The sequence below is a fragment of the Phasianus colchicus genome, chromosome 16 (genome assembly GCF_987193195.1).
Source record: "Phasianus colchicus chromosome 16, bPhaCol1.hap1.1, whole genome shotgun sequence".
Classification (NCBI taxonomy): Eukaryota; Metazoa; Chordata; class Aves; order Galliformes; family Phasianidae; genus Phasianus; species Phasianus colchicus.
In genome coordinates, this window is record NC_143451.1 from 4,144,241 (window position 1) to 4,165,721 (window position 21,481).

General features: G+C 53.7%; 3 protein-coding genes across 9 annotated transcripts in view; 2 read left to right on the plus strand and 1 right to left on the minus strand.

Annotated features, from left to right (window-relative positions):
* The window catches only part of MGRN1 (mahogunin ring finger 1), a 48,837-nt gene extending 48,037 nt beyond the window's left edge, over window positions 1–800 (plus strand). For 2 of the 5 annotated variants that reach the window (XM_031595242.2, XM_090151895.1), the window contains exon 18: window positions 385–800. Coding sequence is in view for 3 of the 5 variants with exons in the window: in XM_090151895.1 (XP_090008021.1) it covers window positions 385–497 (113 nt within the window). In the remaining 2 variants the exon portion in view is untranslated. The remainder of the gene's footprint in view (window positions 1–384) is intronic. The other 3 variants (XM_031595240.2, XM_031595244.2, XM_031595241.2) reach the window with 3 other exon arrangements.
* A 429-nt stretch (window positions 801–1,229) lies between these two features.
* Window positions 1,230–3,749, plus strand: NUDT16L1 (nudix hydrolase 16 like 1). Its single transcript, XM_031595236.2, has 3 exons — window positions 1,230–1,511; window positions 1,672–1,932; window positions 2,704–3,749. The coding sequence occupies exons 1-3, from the start codon at window positions 1,275–1,277 to the stop codon at window positions 3,166–3,168; spliced, it is 963 nt and encodes a 320-aa protein (XP_031451096.1). The 5' UTR covers window positions 1,230–1,274; the 3' UTR covers window positions 3,169–3,749.
* Window positions 3,750–4,518: 769 nt separating this feature from the next.
* NAA60 (N-alpha-acetyltransferase 60, NatF catalytic subunit) lies at window positions 4,519–21,466 on the minus strand. Of its 3 annotated transcripts, XM_031595239.2 has the most exons (7): window positions 21,280–21,465; window positions 13,411–13,526; window positions 12,418–12,547; window positions 11,023–11,119; window positions 8,810–9,044; window positions 7,718–7,903; window positions 4,519–7,267 (listed from the first exon to the last, which is right to left on the minus strand). In XM_031595239.2, the coding sequence occupies exons 2-6, from the start codon at window positions 13,518–13,520 to the stop codon at window positions 7,747–7,749; spliced, it is 729 nt and encodes a 242-aa protein (XP_031451099.1). In that variant the 5' UTR covers window positions 13,521–13,526; window positions 21,280–21,465; the 3' UTR covers window positions 4,519–7,267; window positions 7,718–7,746. The 3 variants fall into 3 exon arrangements, with proteins under 3 accessions (XP_031451099.1, XP_090007345.1, XP_090007344.1); XM_090151218.1 differs by lacking the exons at window positions 4,519–7,267; window positions 7,718–7,903 and adding an exon at window positions 14,845–15,003 and having other exon boundaries at window positions 8,339–9,044; window positions 21,280–21,466; XM_090151219.1 differs by lacking the exons at window positions 4,519–7,267; window positions 7,718–7,903; window positions 21,280–21,465 and adding an exon at window positions 14,282–14,825 and having other exon boundaries at window positions 8,338–9,044.
* Window positions 21,467–21,481: the final 15 nt, after the last annotated feature.

Genomic DNA, 21,481 nt, shown 5'->3' on the forward strand with positions numbered 1-21,481 from the left:
TCGTCGTGGTGGGGCAGCAGCAGCCCTGGGACAGCCGTGGGCGAGAACGGCCGTGTCCCCGCTTGCCGCTGGGGGCCGATCCCGGCCCTGGGGGCCACCACCCCCTCCAGCAATCCGCGCCAGCCGTCCCGGCGCTGCCCTTCACCCCTGCCCGCCCCGCGGCCCCACGCCCACCCGGCTTGGGGCCGGAGCACCACGGTCCGGTACGCCGGGAGCCCGGCGGCGCTGCAGCTGCGGCTCTGCCGCCTCGGCCCCCGTCCCGCCGGCCCGGCACGTACCCCGGCTTCCCGCAGGGTTGGCAGCGCATCGCCCTCACCTCCCGCCCTGCTGCCGCGGGACCGCGCGACCCTACGGCCGACCGCGCTCCTCCTCCTCCTCCCGCAGGTTCGTCCGACTTCGCGCAGACGCTGCCCGGCCGCGGCTCCGCCAGCCCCACGCAGCCCCTTCTGTTCGAGCAGACGCGCCTGCACCTGGAGGACGAGCACCGCCTCTCGTGAGCGGCCCCGTGCCCGCAGCCGTGCCGCGGGATCCCCGGGACGGGGCCGCGCCGGTGGCCGTGAGGGGCGGGACGGAGCGGGAGGACAAACGCTGCCGCCGACGTGCGCCCCGCGCCCGCTCGGGACGGCGCCGCGGCCCCGCGCGTTTCCCCGGGAGCGCCGCGCACGGAGCGGAGCGCCGCGCCCCGTCCCGTCCCTTCCCGGCCGCGGGGGCCGGGCGGTGCCGCCGTGTGCCTTCGTTCTGCTTCGTGCCCGGGCGGCGCCGCGCCGCGCGTTTCTATGTTTGTAGGAATAAAGGCCGCGGTCAGCCCCGCCTCCGGCCTCCTGCTGCTGCGGGACGGGGCGGGCGGAGGGGCGGGGCGTGGGGGGGGGGAGGGTGCGGCAGGGCTGCGGGGCAGCACGTGCCCGCCTCGTTCCCGGCGTGCCGTTCGGCGGCGCCGCGCGGGGGACGCTGGGACGGCCGCGCGCCCTCCCCCAGCTTTGATCTCATTGGGCTGCGGCGCCGTGAGCCTCGAGCGCCCGCTACCTAGTACGGCGCGCGGCGCGGGCGGTGGCGCGCGTCCCTATTGGCCGCCGGTCACGAGACGGCAGGACGCCGTCGCTATTGGCCGCCCCTTCCGGAGACGGCCGCGGGGATTGGCGGGGCGGAGCCGGGCTCCGATTGGTCGCGCGGCGCGCGACGGGCCGTCATTGGCTGCCTGCGGCCGCCGGTCCCGCCCTCCGACGTCGCCGCGTCCGCGCGTGCGCAGAGCGGGCCGGCGGGCGGGCGGCGAGGCGATGGCGGCCATGGGAGCCATGGGAGTGATGGCGGCCGTAGGAGCGTTGCCGGCGGGCGCGGGGTCCCTCCCGCCGCTGCCGACGCTGGGGGTGCCCGGCGTGCCCGAGCTGAAGCCGCTGACGCGGTACGAGGCCATGCGGCTGGGCCCGGGCTGGAGCCACTCGTGCCACGCCATGCTGTACGCGCCCAACCCGGGCATGCTGTTCGGCCGCATCCCGCTGCGCTACGCCGTGCTGGTGAGCGGCGACGGACGGGCGGGGCCGGGGCACGGGGACCGGGGACGGGGACGGGAGAAGGGGACGCGGGATGGGGCCGGGGCCTAGGCGGGGCGCGGGGCCCGGGGCCCAGGGCGGCGCGTTTCGGGCCGGGCCCGTTAACCCCCGCCCCCTGTTGCAGATGCAGATGCGCTTTGACGGCCTCCTGGGCTTCCCCGGGGGGTTCGTGGACCGCCGGTACTGGTCCCTGGAGGACGGTCTGAACCGGGTGCTGGGCCTGGGCCTGGGCTGCGTGCGCCTGACGGAGGCCGACTACCTGTGCTCGCACCTGACGGACGGGCCGCATCGCGTGGTGGCGCATTTATACGCCCGGCAGCTGACCCTGGAGGAGCTGCACACCATCGAGATCAGCGCGGTGCACTCCCGAGACCACGGGCTGGAGGTGGGGCGCGTGGGGAGGGGCCGCGCGCGGCTGCGGCGAACACAAAGCTCCCCTTCCCGCCCCTCGCCTCGGGGTCGCTGGGCCGCCCCGCCCGCCGCGTGGAGCCCTCGGCGGCAACCGGGAGCTCCGCAGCCGGAGCTGCACCGCGAGCCCCGGGGTGCTGCGAGCTCCAGCCCTGCCCCTCGCCGCCTCTGTAGGGAAGAGCCCCGTTTACCCGCTCTGCATCAGGATGTGGGCGGGGTCCGTCTCACACCTGCATCAGAACCTCAGCACAGCGGTGCACTGCTTTGCTCCACGCTCTCCGGGGGCTCACACAAAAGCAGAGCAGGGGCACGAGCTCCTCCTGCGCAGCTCGGCCACCGTAAGGGCAGAGCGAGGCGTGCGGGGTCTCCTGGGTGCCCACTGAGCGCACAGTGAGCGCCGGTGTGAGCAGAGGTGGCCAGCTCTGGGTTGTGGTGCTGCTGAGGATACGGGGCGGCTCTGCGGTGCCCCCAGGCAGGGCTGGGTGTGGAGGGGAAAACGGGGATGCCCATAGCAGCTCGGGCAGCGGGATTCCCCAGGGAATGGGACTGATGCTGGGAGAGCAGGGAATTGGGGGTGTGGGGAGAGGCAGAGCAGGGGCTTCAGTGGGGCTGGAGGCAGGTGAGAGCAGGCTGCGGTGGGGGTAGGGGGGGGATCAAGCACCGGGGCTGTGGGTTGGGGGTCCTGGGGTGGGGGTGTGGGACTGGGGGTGCCGTGATCTCCGCTGAGCTGTGCTCCGTGCCTTTGCAGGTGATGGGCATGGTCCGTGTCCCTCTCTACACCCAGAAAGATCGCATGGGTGGCCTGCCAAACTTCCTGGCCAACTCCTTCGTTGGAACTGCCAAATTCCAGCTGCTCTTTGCTCTGAAGATCTTGAACATGGTGCCGGAGGAGAAGCTGGCCGAGGCAGTGGCTGCCACGCAGAAGCCGAAGAAGCCGGCGATCGACCACGCAGCTGTGGCAGCAGCTAAGCAGGCGAACGAGCTGGCGGCGGCCGCCAGAGCGGGCAATGAATACGCAGATAGCGGAGAGAACCAGGCAGCTGCGCACGCTGCGGCTGAGCTGGCAGAGCAGCAGGCGGCCGGGCTGGAGAGCCAGGCTGTGCTGGAGCATCTGGCGGCCGTGCCAGGGGCTGAGGCTGTGGTGGCGGAGCTGCAGGCGCAGCCCGGGGCAGACACTGTGCTGGAGCAGCCAGTGGCTGAAGCCATGGAGTGATGCCACCGTGTTTGTAATTGATTAAAAGTGGGTGAGGAGACTAGAGACTTTCTTCTAACTTTCCAACCAGTTGCTGGCTGCGAGATTCCATTGTGTAGCCAGGAGGGTTTGGAATTGTCTGAAGCAGGGGAAAGCTATGTATTTTTATGGCCATTAAACTCTAGCGAGCTTCCCAGATCAATCTGCACGGCCCCCTGCAGAGAGTTCATGTGCTTATGTGAAGGTGCTGAAGCCTTAGAATTACGCTTTGATTTCAGGGACACACTGCTGCTTTCAGGTCCCGGTTTCATTTTTAAGGAACAAAACTTCTTATTTTGAGATGCCCTGTGTTGACTTGGACGCAGCTGTGTTTTGCAGTGGACACAGCTGAGGAATAAGGCTGCTGGTAAAGCGCCTTTGCCATTGTGGGCAGAAGGGTTCTGCTCTGCTGGCAGCAGTGAGGCTGGGCTCCCATTGGAATGTCGGTGCCCGCGGTGACTTGCACTGAATTCCCTCTGGGGCACGGGGACATACTCGTGTGGGTTTCTATCTGGAGGTCTGCGGGAGCAGGAAAGTGGAATAAATGGCTTTGCTGAACGCTTCGCAGTCGGGATCTTTCTTGACTGCCAGCGCACAGCACTGGGGGGCTCCAGAAGGCTGCAGAACTGCTGTCCCTGCAGGGGCCCTTCTGTCTAGAGAGGAGCGAGCAAAGCACCTCTCCGGCTGTGGGCCAGGACAGCTTGCAGGGCAGAAGGTGCCGCAGGATTTGGGGTGCTGCACCTCTGCAAACTGCTGAAGCTTTTGCTGTTTGTTTGCCCCAAGACAGTTCTTGCACCTGGTTGATGCCAGCAGCTCTGCTACAGGTGCCAGAGCAGCTGTGTGTGGTGGGCATTCACTGCTCTGTAACAGCTGCCACTGCCAGATCATGGGCAGCCAATGCCTGGTCCAGCTGCCCTGAGCCCACAGCTGCAGCAGGGCCCATGCATAGCACACAACCCTACAGGTTGCAGAAACCATTTGCTAAAACCTCCAGCCCTTGCCTGCCCCATGGCAGCTCTGCTTCCCCTTTCCATCCCCATGCTGGTGCTGAGCTGTGCCCAACCTGCGGTCACTGCACCACAGCTGCTGATTCAGCTCAGCCCCAGTGAGAGCAGAGCTGCCTCCACTACCACTGTCTCCCTCCAGGCACTGGGCTGAGGCAAGGGTGTTGCTTTCCCTACTTGCTGCCTGTGTCCAACCTGCCCTGCACAAGGGCCCCAAAGGTGCCCAGCAGGCAGCCCCCCATGACCAGCATGAGGCTGCTGCACACATCATGGCAGAGCAGAGCACTGGGGGAAGGTCCCGAGCAGTGAGTAGAGGCAGATGCCTGCACACGGTGATGAACAAACGACTCACAAAAGAGGTTTGGTTTAATTGAAGAAGTTTAGAGAGAGGCTGACAGCAGCAGCATGGTGCTCCTCAATAAATAACGGGCTGTGAGGTGGGGGTGTGACTCCATAGGGGATGGGGTGACAGGAGGACAGCACATAGACCAGTCTGGTCCCCCAGGGATGTGCCTAAGGGCAGCAGCTGAGGAGTTGGGGTGTGCAGGGGCAGAAGAGGAGGGGGGGGACGTCGCATCAGTGCCAGGAACGTTCTGGTCCAGAGGACGTAAGTGCTAAAGAAAAGCAGGACCTTTGGTTGCTAAATAAACTCATACAAACCAAGAGAAACATTCAGGTAGGAAGTGGCTGAGCTGAAGGAAAAAACAGTTATACAAATAAGGGTGACAGAGTGCTTCGGGGCTCCCAAGTGCAAGAGCTGTGATGAGGAGGGGCTGCAGCCACCACCGCTGTGACCTCCCCTGCTGCTGGGAGCAGCCAGGCTGGGCTAGGGGCAGCAGCCTGAGCAGGGCCTACAGGTGACAGAGCTGCCCAGCCCACCCCTCGCACAGCCAGCACTGTGAGCACAGCCACAGGGCCATGGGGGCAGGGAGCCGCGTGCAGGGGAACCCACATGCAGCCCCTAATCCTGCAGCAAAGGGCTGTGGTGCCCTGTGGTGCATGAGGGCTGGTGGAGCACCTGGCCCTTGGGCCACAGGTAATGAGGTCTTACGCCACTGCCAAGCGCCCCTGTGAGCTGGTGGCAGGGGGTGCCCAGCCCCAGGACTCCCTGAATCCGTGGCAGGGGCAAAATGCACAATTCTGCTGCACTATGCACAGTGCTGGCACGCTCTGTTCTGCATGCAGCTGCACCACGCTGTGCTTGCTGCTGGGCTGTGGCTGCAGTCACTGCAGCACTCAGGGAGCAGCTGTTCAGTCCTCCAAGCAGGGAATTCTGACAGCCACAGGCTGAGCCCACACTTCATTACTTCCATGCCCCAGCCAGGGACAGTTCTCCCTGCCCCACAGCCCAGCCAGAACCTCCCCAGCTGCACCATGGCCAGCACTATGTGCCAGCCCTGCTTCACACTGCAGCTCCCTGCACTCTGGCAGGCGTAATTCTCCCAGAAATACATTTTCTTTCTCCTGTCAAACACCCGTGGAGCCAGCCCTGCTCTCATTCCAGAAAAGTGAGCAGCACTTCAAACAGCCTCTGCTTCCCCCAAATAAAGTATCTGCCAGACCATCAGCCAGACTGAAATCCTTCCTGCAGTCAGGGCTGTGCAAAGCAGAGAAATGCTGCACCAGCACTGCCTGCTGTGCCAGCAGCTCTGAGCCAAGGCAGCACTGGGCCACCCTGGCCTCTTCACATGAACCAGCACAGCACCATGCAGTGAACTCTCCTCCACACCCTTTTATTGTTTAATTCTCATCTTAGGGGCTTACAAACACTGAAATGACTTTGTATGGTATCAGGGCTGCAAGCTCTTACCATGTGTGCTCCTTCTAGGTCTAAACCTGACCCAGACTACAGCTCATCCCCACTCCCTGCCCTCACCTGCCACCAGAGCTGGCCCTGCACACAGGAACCTGCACAGCTTACACTGCCCTTCATTTAAGCCCCACTTCCAAGAGGGGCACAAGAGTGGGAGGAGCACAGCAATGAGTGTGGGAAGCCTTCACCAGGGCAGAGGATGCAGAGGGGACACAGAGGGGAGCAGTGCTCCCCACACCTCCAGCACTGGTGCTGATGGAGCTGCAGACTCCCAGCTAAGGAGCAAAGCACTCGCTCCCAGGGGCAGGGATCATGAAAGGACCTGGCCTGACTGCAGCACACAGGAGCCTCAGGGTTCTCCCAGCAGCATGGCTACTTGGTGCTAGGGAACAGAGCCCCTGAGCCTGGCCCTGGTGCTGCAAGAAGGGCAGCTGACAGTGCAGCCCCATGGCAATGCCTGCACACTGCAGCCTGGAGCATGCAAGCAAGCAGCTGGGGGGCTTCTCTGCAACAAAGTGCTGTAGTGATCTGTGTGCAACGCTCTACCCTAAAGATCCTGCAAGAGTGCAGCCCCGGTGCCAAGGGAGGATGCGTGCTGGGAGGGGAAGGGCTTTGCCTACCACAGTGGTCCCACAGCTCCAGGCCCGCCCCTGCTCTGTTCCAGCTTGGAAAGAGGCAGAAAGATCTGTACAGTATAATATATATTTCACTATGAAATAGCAATTTCATCCCCTGCCTTCTACTTGGTGCATCCTGGATCAGGTACTTTTTACACCCCCCCCCTTTGAAAGGCTGGGGCTGACTCTCACCTGGGGTGGATGCCCTGCCTGGATTCTCTAGCAAGGCAGGACACAGCCATCCAGCTCCCCTCTTCCAGGGTGCTCACTCACAGTCAGTGCACCTCACTCACACTGCTTTCAGCAGCTGTGACGTGGAAGCAGCAACTGAACCCCCCCACATCACATACAAGCAAACCATCCAGAGGCGAAGGAAGTGGCAGGGACAGTGTGACATGCTCACAGACCGGTGACATGGAAGCCCTCAGCCCGGTGCCCCCTGGCAGCCCGGCCTCCCAGGAGTGCTCACGGGCTCCAGCCCACAGAGTGAGTCAGGGCTACAGCCCATCCAGGGTGAAGTCTGAAAAATCTTGGTCAGTCTGTGGAATAAGGAGTCCTTTCCAAGGGGTGGGTCACTGACCAAGAGCCATCATCACTGGAATCAGTGCAGAGCCAGATGGTTCAGGAGATGAAAGGAAGAACAATCCCTAAGGAAAGACAAAGAGAGAAGCTGTCTTAGAAAAAACAGTTGTTAATGGGTCTCAAAGTGTACTGGAGATCCACTGTTCCATAGACTTTAGCCAGATCTGTGCACACTGGCTATCGGTTCCTGAGCTTGGACACTGTGTCAGCAAAGTGGAGGCTCAGTTACTCCATCCATCAAAGCTGGTCTAGCAGCTGGGAAAAGGGCCAGAGGCAGGAGGGACAATTTTAATCTGCTCTAAGGCTCTGAGCCCACGTAAACAAGAGGAGAGTTCAAACTCCCTTCACATGAAACCAGGAGGTTGGCAACTGGAGGCCAGGGCACAGCGATGCTTCACACACCTGGCACAGCAGGGAGGTGGGCAGGCAGCTCAGCACACTGCCAGTTCCCCAGACAGGGCCAGGCACACGGCCAATGGTGTGGACCAGAAGGGAGCCCGCCCTCAGGCACCTACCTTTGTGCTGTGTGCATCCATTGATGGAGTCACATCGTCCGGCTGTACTCAATGCCACTCTTGGCAGAAATGCCAGACCATGGCAGAAGGCTACAGAGAAGGCTCTGAGCTTGTCTGTATATCCTCTGGGGAATGGAACATGGGCTCAGGCTGGCTAATGTTGATCCGATGTGCTGCAGGTAGTCAGTGGCCATCTGTTAAGGATAGTGGCATTTATACTCTAACTTCAGACATAGCAGTCCATTGAAAACTTCAAGTTACCCGCTACAGAGACCCTCTGACACAGTGAGGCTGCTCTGCTCAGCTAATTAGACAGACGAGCTCATCGCACTACATGACTGCTCCTTTCTGTCACAAGCAAGTATACCTGGCACCATAAAATAAGACAATTTGGAAATAGAATTGCAGCATCAGTAAAGTTGAAAAAGACCTCTAAGGTCGTCTAAGCCAACCATCAGCCACTGTTACAACTCCAGCTCAGCTACAACCTGCGTGGGAAATACCCCACCTAAGCACCTGCTAGCTTCCTTGGCACTTCACAGCAACTTACTGCAGGGGCTGAAATACACCCACCTGCCTGGAGAGATCTGGACTAATTAGCTATACCTGAGAAAGATCAAGTTTCTTTACCAGGACCCAATGACCTGACATTAATTCCCAAATTCAGTTTGAGAGCAGCCTGCTGAAATCTAGGCCAGACCAGGATCACAGGATGCCCAGTGGCAGGAAGCAAGACCAAGGGCTTTTCTGCCACAGTGCCAGCCAAATCCTGCATCATGCAAGGCAAAGCGTGCCTGGTATGCTGGTTTAACACGAGCATCCAAACTGGCTTCAGCTTCAAATTCAATTTCCCATCCTTCACTGTTTCCAGGAGAGCTGGGGAAGTCTGGGCACAAGTGGGTCTGAACCTGTCTAACACTGCCTTCCTTCTGGCTGCAGGGAGATCAGTCCAATTAAGCTCACATCTGAGCAAGCATCATTCCCCAGACACAGCCAGGTCACACTTGGCTGGATTGCTATTTTTAGCCCCAAACATGGTCTGGTGTCTGCTTAGCATGCCTCGCTGGACATCAGGCTGAACTTAAAGGATATAAGATCGTCCAGGGCGGGTGGCCACCGTTGATGTACAGAACGTAGGTAAAGCCATCTTTGAGGACTCCTCTTATGGAATAGTAATAGGGAAGATAGTGGTGCTGTTTAAAGTCTCTGTTTTCATAGAAGTTTATTGCTGTGTTGTTAGTGGTGAGGACGTGCAGGTAGATGGCTTTGCAGTGATCTTGGGCAGTCATTGATATATGGTCTTTTAAACTTTCAAGCAAGAGTGAACCTGTTGAAAGAAGGAAGAGCAGAATCAGGCAGTGCAGCTGCGTCCCTCAGGGCCAGCACAGCTCTGCAGGGCTCTTGGCTGAGATCTCTGGCACCCAGCAGCTAAGCAGTAACTGCTGCACACATGTAAGAGACCAGATCCCACCCACTCCCCAAAGCATCATGAGGACTTTCCGCAAGGCAGCACTAAAGGGTTTCAATGGAAACCTCTGAGCCTGGTTTCACAGAACAGATTGATAAAGACAAACCCTCCTGGTTCAGCAACCACAAAGTAACTCTGCCAGCAGCACCCATCCCCACCACACAGCACCCAGCTTTGCTTAAGGCCACTGAGTCACTTGATACCACTGAGCGGTATCGCTTCCATTGGTTCACTTATTTTATAGACATCTAGAAGAGCACAGACAACAGGACTTGACAAGCAGATTGTTGCACTGAGTATATGAAATTTAAAGAAAAGAACTGGTAGAATTTAAGCTCCCTTCTTAGGAGAAGTGAGAGTTGTAGTCTTACTGAGCCTGTATTTGCTCAGCCACAAGGAAAGGGGAGCAGCAGGGAAACCAGAGAAGGGCACAGAGATTACTGCAGCCCCAGTAGATGGAACCTGGAGGTTCACCCAAGCCACCTCACTGTGGGAAGGAGCCAGCAGAACCTGCAGGACTAACTCCTTCCAGCCCTAACAACAGACTAAAGAAATAGGTGAGCTAATCCAAACATAGAGATGAAACATGCTGTTTCACAATCCTCAGGGCACAGCTGAGTTTCTGCAGGGCCCGCAGGATTTCACAGCAGAAGTCAGCAGCACTGACCCTATAGTTACTTAAGACTTAGTAGGAATTTGTTATCAGCCAAGCACAAAAAGACACAGAAACCTCAATGGGAGAGCAGTTTAATTTTGTTATCAGATATGCCACTCACTGTAAACCAAGTGCATTCTGGTTTGAGAAGAGCAGAGAACCAGAAACCTAAAGCTTCTAATGTCTGCCAGCAAAAATCAGAGCTTCAGTGCTTTAAAAATGTACTGGCAGTGAAAAACCTCCTGCATGAAAGACTGCAGCTTCAAACATGAGTAGAAGAACTTTTGGAAAGGGAAAGCTTTCAGAAAAAGCAGCAGCAGCTCCTTAAGGTTCTTTTTCTGCAGGTACAAGTGCAAAGGTTTGGACATGCTGCCTGGATTTAATGGATACAGGAAATGCTGATGCTGTAAGGAGGAAAATCCAGCAACATGGAGCTGAAAAAAAATGGTGATTTGGAAACGGAAAGGGCCCTCAAACAGCCCCAGTTTTACAGAATACTCCTTTACTAACTGTTCTGAGCACTGTTCTGTGTAAGCATTTTCTTCTTTGTACAGATAATCTATCTAAAGTAGCATTTCATTGTAAGTTTTAAATACAGCCCTCCCACTGAGGTCTTTATGCATTGTATCAATTTTTACCTTTCTAAAGGAATGGAGAAGGGAGATACAGTCCATAGCTGTATCCACTGAAGAGACTCCAGATGTGCAACAGTGAGTCATGCTGCCAAACCTGACTTCCTTCCCTCGGCAGATCAAAGATACAGATCATGCTTGAAATTGCACCAGAAGGGCACTTATTGATGGCAAACCACATCCTGCTCCAAATAGAGATGAGCCCTTCTGACTGCAAGATTCCCAACTGGCTGCAAGACTGCTACGTGTTGCAGCAGGGATTCAGAGTTTATGTGGACACGACAGGTTAAATCAGGTCTGAGTTACACTCCTTTTCCAGTTTCCTTCAGCTTTCTCTAAACATTCCTTCTATTAGTTTAAGTTGTAAATTTAAAGCCGCACGAACAACACAAAGGAGATGTGAGAGCACCACTTCAAATGCTGGGATAAATCACAGAGAAGGTTTTCTCAAAAGGAAACTGGAGTGAAGTGGTGCAGCTTTATCATCCATGCTCACCACCCACATGTAGCAAGCAAGACAGCAACAGAATTTCATTTAGCAGCAACTTACCAATCCCGTGTTTCCTGAACTCCTTCACCACTCCAAGACTGAGTATGTAAGCAACTTGAGTGTCCAAAGGAAAATTGGAAGCTAGGATGTCTCCATCCTGAGTAGAGATAGGACAAGTTATTTAGTAAGGTACCTGGGAAGGCAGAGGAGAAAGCAAGAATCCTGAACCAGAACACATGAAAACAAAGCAGGAATCTTCACTGAATGGTGGAGAAAAATGAAAGGAGTGCTGTCCCCTGGGTGAACTCCTACTTCTGCTTGGCCTTTCCAGCCACAGAACACAAATCACAATGTTTCCTTACTATATACATGGTTTGCAGGCCTAAGGACACAATGTATCTGCACTCTTTACCAAGAAAGATTCACACTGCCAAAGCTGCAATTACACTTCAGGGCCTGGATCAGTCCATAGTTTAGCAGCAATGGACTTTATTGCCTGCTCAGGGCTTCGTACCAGCTGGAGAGCTCTGTACTGCTGGAGAGGACAAGGAACATGCTCTATAGGCCCAGCTGTCTGGGACAGTATCTGGATAAGCCCTGGCTTTCAGTGTGGTTAGAACAAGAGCCTTTTGTTAGCTGCTGAAGACTCAGTTTGACTTACACTAGCTCTGGGGTGAAGTCAGCTCGAGTGAAGAGTCCAATGCCACTTAGTGCTCTTGGCTCCTGCAAGTCTTACTGACTGTTCCACACCATCACAATGCCTTTAAGTCCATCACATTTCCCCCACTTTGTTTTTAATCTGCTTTCCTATGTTGCCCTCTCTACACTACCCTGGGGGTTTCCTGTCTCACCCTCTTCAGCAGCCACCTCTACTGTGCTGTCTCTCCAGGCCTATAAGCTCTGCCACCCTGAGGCCTGAGCTTCCTGCAGGTTGGTCACCTCTGCTTTGTGCTCAGGAAGTGACTGTGAAATGAAGGACACTGAAGTTGCTGCAGGAAGCCAGCTTACAGGAGTGACTCACCTAGCACAGCTAAGGAAGTGCACTCCTTATGTAAGAGAGGAGTAGTTTTGCTATCCCTTGGCTGCATGAACTTCATCCACCAGCAATGGCCAGCCATACTGAGAACAGCCAGGCAACAGAGCCGAAGGGGTTTAGAGACCACAGCAACATTATCTGATTTCTCTTTGCAGCACATCAGGAAGCAAGTCTGCTATCAGAGCCCAGCTGCCCAACCCCAGCAGGAAGGGACTTTCTGTGACAGACCATGTGTTCAAACACACCCCACCCTTTCCAGCTTTGTTAGTTGGAAAGCAGCTGGCTCTTCATTCCTGGCTCTTCACAATCAGTTCAGGATAGCTTCTGAGTGGAAATTGGGAAAGATCCCCCAAACAGCTCCATCCCAACTCACTGCAGCAAGGGGCAGAGTATCTCATACTGAAGCACAAGTTTCCTACCTCTTTATGCACCTTTGTTCTGCTCTTGATCTCTGCCACTATCATTCCCACAATGGAGCCTCTGTATGTGGCTGCGAGGGAAAAGAACTTCTTGTTGGAAGTGATATCTCGGTACCATGAGTCAGGGTACCTGGAAGAAAGAAAAAAGATACTATTTTGTACCAATATGCATCAAAATAACATTCCATGAGCAGCCTCCAGGTGCCCTCCCTGCTCCACGCCACCACAAGGAAGCCAGCATACACTTATTTAGGCTCAAGAGAATTCAGCATGCCTCCTACTTTAAGCAAAGGTACAAATTCTAAACTCCACAAATGCTTTTGCTGGTTTGCTTTTTGTGATCTTAATTATAGCCTGTTAACATCCTCTATAAACCCTCTCAAAAGGAAAAAAAGATTAAAGTTTTTAAAAGCTGATGCTGTAGTTCCAGACAGAAAGCTATCGCTGTCCCCTGGAAAACAGTCCTGTGCTTGTGCAGACACAAGCATTTACCATGTGGGGAGCTGAGCTGGTGCTCAAAGCAGAGGACAGCCTTCCTTCAGACCTACAGAAAAGACTAATACAAAAGCTTTTATGCTAAGAGAGTGGAGAAGCATGAATATTTTTAATGAAAAAAAAAACCAAAAAAACCAAACAAACAACACAAAACTGTGAGGACTCAGACATGAGTTTTGCACAAGTTTCTTCTATGCAGAGGTTTGGCCTCAACAAAAGCCCCTTGCAGAAGGTGTCCACCACCCTCTCTTTCCCATCTCCTAAAGTGTTTTGCAGGAAGCACCACTGATTGCAAAGCCCATCTTTCTACCAAAACCTGCATGCATGGACTTCCAGCTGACACCAGGACTGCAGCGGGTCACCACCAGCAGCAGCAGCACCAGGGTACATGGGAGCTTCAGCACTGCTGCCTGCTCAGCACCAGCCCAGGGCTGCAGATCAGAGCACAGGTCTGCTTGATCCCAGGCTCCCATCACCCATATCCACACAGCAACATACTCTATTGGGAACCAGTCACCACAGAGCTGCTTCACTGCATCTATGTCATCGTGGCACAGCAGACGCAGGTTCACGTCAGTGAGTGCGGTCGGAGGCACCTCCTCTGTCATTCACACCTGCAAGACAAGAAAGCACATCAGGAACGATGGAACACAGCCAAGTGTCTGTGCCAGGGCAGTACTTGGTGTGCAGGGAGTTGTTCTTCCAGCTGAGTGCACCCTCAGTCAGTTTGCACCAGGCTGGGAGGAGCACTGATTTAGCTGGGGGGTTTGAAATGCTTGAAGAGAAAAGCTGCAAACTGCAGCACGTGGGTACTGCCTGCTGCTGAAGGGAATGCTCAGCTCTCCAGCACCCTTGCTTTTAAATTCAGAGACTTGAGATGAGTAAATTTAAGCATAGGAGGCTGCATATGCCATTTGAGCAGTGTAAAAATCCCATCATAACACACTCTGTAAAACACTCCACCAGTAAAAATGCATAAAAGGTCCACACAGCAATGATCCGAGTTTGATCTGCTTTGACAGCACAGAGAACCATGCACCAACATTTCTCCTAAGGATTCTGAAATGCCCTTCCCTGCTGTTCCCCCAACCAAAGCAGGTCCAGCCCCAGCTCCACGCTCCCAGGCTGGTGAGCCAGCTTTCTTGGCTCATCTGCTCCTCTCTGAAGAAGTACCCAGGAAGAACTGCAGCTATTTCACAGGACCACGGCTGCACACTTATCAAGCTGCTTTCACAATCACTCCAAATGTTAGTTTCAAAACAACAAGCACCTAAAAAAAACACACAATATCTGTAGTCTCACTGGTTTTAAAACTACTTTGACAGCTAAGACAGGTGTAACATTTTGGGGGGTCAGAATCTGGACCTACCAGCCCTGCAGTGACAGCCCAACACGCTGCAACCTCACCCTTGGGCTCAGGTTTGCAGCAGCATTGCTCTTCTTACTACAGATCTTCTCATTCTTGACTTTTGATGACCCTGTAAGTCAATGCCTTTTCTCAGTCAACCATTTCAAATCCTCTCAGTGTTAATAAATTAGAGATGAAAGAAAGAGTTGGGACAGAGTCAGGTTTTGGGGCGCCTCGGAGCACTCAGCCAGCAGCACAGGTGCCATCCCTGTGAGGATTATGTTTATGTTCATGTTTAGCAATCATTATATTCTCTAAGAGCCAGGCAAGCACTGTGTGTTATCTGGTAGGTTCAGTTCTATGAAATCAGGGAGAATGGAGGGCAACTGCAGTTTGCAGCAGCACTTGATCGAAAATTCTTCCCCCAGATTTGCAAGAAGTGAAGAGAAAGTTACAAGATAAACCATGCTCAAGTGGCAGTGATATGGAGTGACACCACTTAGACTAATGACAGAGGAACTCCAAATCCTCATGCATAAGCTGATTATCAGTTGTGACAGCGTTCTGTAAGTATTTTTCCTTGCCTCACTGCTTGCAGAAGCGCCAACTGGCTGCAATCGCTGCCTCACCCACAGGCTCTCTGGGCTGCAGGCTGGGTGCAAGCAGGGCACTGTGGCAACACGTGAAGCTTGGTTTGGCTTGCACACAGCCCTCAAGAAGCTGGAAAAGGCTGCAGTGGGTACCTGCAGGAAAGAAAAATACCTGCTTAACAATTAAGAATTGAAATATTCATGAACTACTGTCAACAGGGGAAAAATACGCAGGCCAGGTCACACACAGAGACAGCTAATAAGAAGGACATGTCCAGAAAATGGTTTCTGAGGAAGTAACAACCTATGCCAAAACCCACTGGACACGGGAGCACTCCTGTATATGCAGGACAGGGTTGGTTACCAGCACAGGGCATTAACACCATGCAAAATCTGCTGGGCACCAAAGCAGTGGTCTTCCCACAGCACAGCTTTTGGACACAGCTGGGCTCAAACACCTTCAGTTCCAGCTCCTTGATAACTTCATTTTGTCAGAAGCAGAGCAAGGGAACACTGAAGCATCAGGAGACAAGCATGCACGTGCCCAGTCCGATGAAGCTACTCCATAGGCAGCTCTACCAGGCTTCTTCAACCAGGACAAACTAAATTCCACTTCAGTCTCCCACAGTTTGCTGAAGTCCTCCAAAAGCCCAACCCCACCACGCTGGGAGGGGATGGTTAATGTGGAAAACAGACAGGAGGCTGGAACTGCACGTGATGCTGTTGGAAAGAGTACAATAGCTGAATATGGAGCAGATGAGACTGAAACATCCGAGCAATTTGCCAGCACATCCAAAAGCTTACAGTCCAGAGAGCAGCCTCACACTGTCCTAACACACAGAAAAGGGAGGTTATAATCAAGCACCTGGCAGTACTATAAGGCAGAAATTAATTCACATAGAGCATATCAACATACATCTGCAGTACAGCCATCATAGCTGCTATCAGAACTGAATTCTAAGCCTTTCCTCTCCCCATTAGGGAGAGCTTGAGATCACAGCAGCACAATTAGAGCAGCAATACACTTCAGAGAAAATAACATCTCATCTGCATTTGCTGGCCAAGTTCTGATGTAAGAGCTGACAGGATGTGACTGTGCCAAGGGAAGCTCCGTTTTATGCATCACTTTTAGAGTCAGCTTGGTTGGTTGGTTGTTTTTTTTTTTTTTTCAGAACAAAAGATCAGAAGTACAAAGGAAAAAAAGCCAGTTTCAAGTCTATTTCCTACCTAAAAACTGCAGATCTTTAACATACAAATGAATTTCAAGAAAACGACATGAAAGCATAAAGGCTCTGAGCATCCATAGCCTTCTGCCTCACTTCACCAAAATAAATTCAGCAAAACATTACACGAAAGCCCCAGATGTAAGGAAGCAGTTTTGGCTTTATGTGTATGGGGTGGCTGCAGAGAAACCTGCTGTAAACTGACCCAGGCTGTGCACTGCTGCCACCAGCACCTCCAGCTCCTACTGGGCACATCTTGCTTGGAGCTTAGCTGAGCCAGCAGCTTAAGGGACATGTTCTTTCCTTGAATGAGGTGATTCACAGCAAAGAAACCTCAGCTCAGACTTTTCTCCAGAGCAGGAAATTCTCCTTCCTTTCTAGAGCTCTTACATATAAGAAATAAGGTGAGAAACTCTACATAATATTCCATTCCTAAAGAAATTTAGTTAATCACCCTGAATCAACACTCTACATCTAAGAAGATGTTCAAATGCAAGACAAAGCATGACACTTACTAGAATTCAGTGAGAAACTATGTAAGGGCTCTAGAAAATCCTTCAAGCAATTCTATGCCTTCCATGGCCTGGCCAAGCAATCCAACAAGGCTTCCCTTTTTTGGGCTATTAGACATGCTCTAACAATGCTTCTGCTCTGTGCATCCTGCAAACATCAGCTGGATTTGAGCAATGAACAACCTTACAATGCCACTCACACAAATTCTTGTTTGGATTTCCACTGCCATCCAGAGAAGCTCATCAAAACCCCAAATATAAATGCTATCAACCAGAAATAAAACCACCCAGTTCCCTGGCAGAATAAACCTAAGATAAACTAAGACTAAAGTTAAACAAATACCAACTGGAATCACACACAGATATTCCAACAAGGAGTGCACTGGCTCTGTCAGATCACAGCCCTGCTTCAGAGACCAATACGTGTGCAGTAGCTGCACCTCACTTACAGGAGCAGACCGTGTGCTGGGCACAAGCAGGGCAGCTGGCAGCCTGGAAGATGTGCAGACACAGCACTGCAGAGCTGGGTTCCCCTGTAGGGCTGCTCCCAACACAGCAACAAATCCCCACGTGGACACACAGACAACCCCCAGAGCCCCACAAGATAAGATTCCCAGGGGAGAAAAAAGTTTTTCTTTACATCCGACGTTCTGTCCCACTTGCAAATAAAGAGGATGAAACCAAGCCTGGAGGGAATGTGAAGAGCTGCTCCAAACACAGGGCAGCAGCACAGCAGCTTCTCTCAGCCCTGGGCTCTGCTGCTGGCTGTGAGCACTGCTGGACTGCACAGCTCTGTGCCTCCACCTCACACCACCCAGTGCTGGGGATCAGATTTACACAAAACCTTTTGATGTAAAACAACCAAAGGCCCTAATTCCAACCAAGGAGTAAAGAATTCTATTCTGCATTTCACTTTAAGCATGCTGTATTTTTAGGTTACTGGTCTCGCAGGGAATGTCCCACACAGATACCCCTGTTACCATGCTCCTTTTATTTAATACAATGAAACTGCAACTGGATTTGAAAAGATGCTGAACTCCTGCCTTCCTCACTGAATGGTGGGCCAGGCCCCTCTGCCATGCTCACCCCATGCTACTCAGCCAGACCTGCCTCAGCACCTACACTCTGCAGACATCAGGAGGAAATGCACTGGCACCTTGTTCTTGGCTCTGCACTTTGCTTTTGCTGTGCCCAGACTGCAGCCCGCTCGCCAAGGGACTGAAGTCCAAAAGCCAAACTCTTGGAATTGCAGCAGTTCTGCCAGGGAGGATCACAGCGTGAAACAGATCCCAATAGGATACTCAGCAAGAAGACAAAAATCAGCTGTACCTGTGGAGCAAACAGCAGTTATATCTGAGATCAGAACACTTTGTCAGAGAAATCCATCCACACGTGCATCCTCTGTCCTCTGCTCACTCACATTCATGCTAACCTGGCACCCACGAGTGGCTCTCAGGGCTGTTCTTTCACCCTACAGCTCTGGATGCATCACAGGAGCCGTGATTTCATGCAGGCACACAAAGCATTCCCAGAGCACACTGCAGAATGCTCAGCTTCCTCCTGCCCCACATAGAGCCATTCCTCTGGGGGACAGTGAGTAAGAATCGCTAGGAGGGTTCTGCTGTTAAAGCTCCTCTTGCTGAGACACAGAAGAGAAAATCTGCTTTGCGACAGCAGCACTGCAGGAGCTGAAGGCTGAGAGTCCCAGCAGAGAAACGTTCAGCAGCAGAAGGTGATGGGAGGAAAGCCAGCACCAAGTGAGCACTGAGCACGGCAGGCATCCAGCACAGCTGCTCCTCCCAGAACCAGGAACCCCGGGCAGCTCATCTGCATGCAGGCCCACTGCCATCCCAGAATTAGAACAAACAGCTGCAGACAAGATGCATGCAGTGAGTCAAAGAGCCAGAAATCAGCACAGTGCAAAGGCTGGGAGAGGGAATTCCAAGCCCATCTCCATTACGAGGCACTGTCCTCGTTACCGAGCTGTCTCAACTCGTGCACGTGCTCCATCACAAAGGCACCAGCAGTCAAACTCCAGAGGCTACTGAAAACAACTGAAAATATATTCCCCTCCCCAGCTGGCAGATGAGCTCCCAGACTCGCTGCTCTCCAAGATCTGTACTTATAATGTGCACCAATGCAGCTGCTTTCCTCTTCCTTTCTTAGTGGTGTTTTCCAGCATGAGACACCCACACTTGGTTCAGCACACCACTGTCTCTGCTGCAAGCTTGTAGCATTCAAAATAGATTCTGGCACCTACAGCAAGAAGTTTAAACCACGAAATTCCAAACTGCCTTACAAACTAACGTTGGAGAACCAATCAGCTGCAGCTCCTGCCTTCCTGCTAGGAGAGGGGGAAGCAGAGCAAGGCGTAAAGCTCGTTTTGCAGTGCCCCACACTGAAGACATCGGTGTCTAAAGCTTGTAGAGGAGTGCTGAGAGAAGGCAGAGCTCTCGCTCAGCAGCTTGTCACTCAGCAAAGGGAACAAAGCAGGAATGTGGCTGCACTGCCTGCCACAGCTGAGCTCCTGGTGGGTATGAGGCACCTCCAGTGTCAGCTTGTGAATGGAGATATTTCACACACTGGTTATAGCATGCTAGGAGAGAGCCATCAGCTTCACTCCCAAAATGCACCAGAAGCATCCCCCATGAAGAGGAAAAAAGTCACAAAGGCGGAAGGGAGAGTCACTGGCAGCCTAAATGGAATAAATGACAGGAAATAAAATCCAGCATAAGTTCTTAAGGGAAAGACACCAGGTGTAATCTGTTCAGCAGATCCATGACAACTAGAGGGAAGAACAGATTAATAGATATGCACCAAAGTTTGCCAACAGTACTTTGGAATAAGGCACAGATTTTCAGGGCAGCAAAATCCAAAGCTGTTCACAGTCACAGAACACATTCATAGCCAAAAGACCAATGTACTGGAAGGCAGCATCCACATGTCAGTAGACAAATAAGGAATGCCAGCTAGAAACAGGCAAATGTTTCCAATTTGCATTAACCATGAGGGAAAAATCCATGCTTGCACAGTTCCGTTAGAACATCAGCTGGCTGCTCAGCAGCAAACCAGGATTCTGACAGTTATCAGGATAAGCACAGATGAGCAAGATAAACACAGCATGCATCGTGCCTGAGCCAGCAAGTCCTCTGTGTGCTACAAACTTTTAATGCATCTGTCAGTGAAGGTCAGACATTGAGGTACATTCCTGCAGTTCTCAACAGCTCACCTATCTGCCTGGAACAAACTGACCAGGGTGGAAGGTGCTGCAGCAGCACAAAGCAAAACACAACAGAGCAGGCTGATCAGCTCAGCAGCAGAATGAAACATTTAAACACATGGCAATTGCAATGATTTGAAGTTTAAGATGTGCTGGACACAGCAAACCCCAATGCTAAGCCAGCATCCAAACCATTTGACCCACACTTCAATTTCACCTACATTGCCCAGAGAGAGTGCCCTGTCACCAATAGTGCTGGTCACAGCAGCCCTGACAGCATGTAGAGAGCAGCAGTGCCTTCAACGTTTAGGTCTGGCAGGCAGAAATGGAGAATTTACTTCTGCCACAAGGATAGCACACATACCAGATCCCACTGTACAGGGCAGGGAGGGCCCTGAACAACCAGGCAGCCAAGTGCTTCTCCCAACACCAACTACACCTGTGCCACTGCCAGGGGCAGGAAATGCTGCTGACATCTTTGGGACAACGTTTAAGGCTCAGCTTAATCAGCTGCAATTAAAAACCTCATGACACATCCTGCAAATCCATGCAACTGCCTCCCTACTTACACGGTAAGTCAAGGTATTGCTTGCTTTGTGCTGAAGACACAGTCACATTCAGACAGGCACAGTGCTTGCACAGGGCAGGGCACATAGGCTGAGCTGTCTCAGTGCAATCTGTTAAATGGCAGCAGGGTGGTATGTGAGCTGCCAGGTAGCAGCAGAGAAGGACACGGTGCTGCTGGGACACCCTATGTCCTCCCAAGCAAAGCCCTGCTGTGAAGGATGGAGCTGCAAGGCCCTGGTTATGCTGCAGAGCCGCATGCTGGTGGCTGAGCCCTCTTAGGTAGAGCTAGCCTAGCAAGGGAACAGGCTGTAAGCACAGCCACAGAACCACCTGACCTCAGCTGAACCAGGAAATGCCTTTCTTTAGTAGCACTGCCATGCCCAGCTGCAGGGCTCAACCAGCTCCTCTAGCCAGAGTTCACCTTTTAAAAGTTCAAACGACACAACTCCATAGGCATAACTACAGTGGTTCAGAGAATGGTTGGGTTGGAAGGGACCTCACAGCCCCCAGCTCCAGCCCTGTCATGGGCTGGCTGCCCACACCAGCTCAAGCAGCCCAGGATCCCTCCACAGATGGGGCACCCCCAGCTCCGGGCAGCAATGCCAGCACCTCAGCTCCCTCAGAGTGAAGGATTTCCTCCTCGCATCTCCTCTCTTTCAGTTTAAAGCCGTTCCCCTTTGTCCTATAGCTATCCGCCCGTGTAAAGCCGCTTTCTCCCATTTCTAAGCTCCCTTCAGGCACAGGAAGGCCACGCTGAGGTCTCACCAGAACCTTCTCCAGGCTGAACAACTGCAGCTCCCTCAGCCCTTCCCGAGCCCCTCGCACCACAGGTTCCCAGCCAACCGAGAGCTCCGGCCTCGGCTCCTTCCACCGGAACGGGCCCGCAGCAGCAACACCCCCAGCTCACCTGGGAGTGGCGGCGGTGCCGGGCAGTGCCGGCGGGCGCCGGGCGCGCAGCAGACGGGGCGGTGCGGGCGCTCAGCGCATGCCGTAGCAGCGGGGCCAGGCGAGGAGCCGGAGCCGCGACGGACACCGGCGGGCGGGCGAGCCCTTCCTTCCTGCCTGCCTTCCTTGGGCACCTCGCAACAACGCGTCTCCCCATTGGCTGC

Coding starts and splice junctions, on each gene's coding strand:
- NUDT16L1 (XM_031595236.2), top strand. CDS start 1,275: ATGGCGGCCATGGGAGCCATGGGAGTGATGGCGGCCGTAGGAGCGTTG. Junction 1,512..1,671: donor CGCTGCGCTACGCCGTGCTG/GTGAGCGGCGAC, acceptor CCCCTGTTGCAG/ATGCAGATGCGCTTTGACGG. Junction 1,933..2,703: donor CCCGAGACCACGGGCTGGAG/GTGGGGCGCGTG, acceptor GTGCCTTTGCAG/GTGATGGGCATGGTCCGTGT.
- NAA60 (XM_031595239.2), bottom strand. CDS start 13,520: ATGACAGAGGAGGTGCCTCCGACCGCACTCACTGACGTGAACCTGCGT. Junction 12,548..13,410: donor GGTGACTGGTTCCCAATAGA/GTATGTTGCTGT, acceptor TCTTTCTTCCAG/GTACCCTGACTCATGGTACC. Junction 9,045..11,022: donor GTTCAGGAAACACGGGATTG/GTAAGTTGCTGC, acceptor TTCTTTCAACAG/GTTCACTCTTGCTTGAAAGT.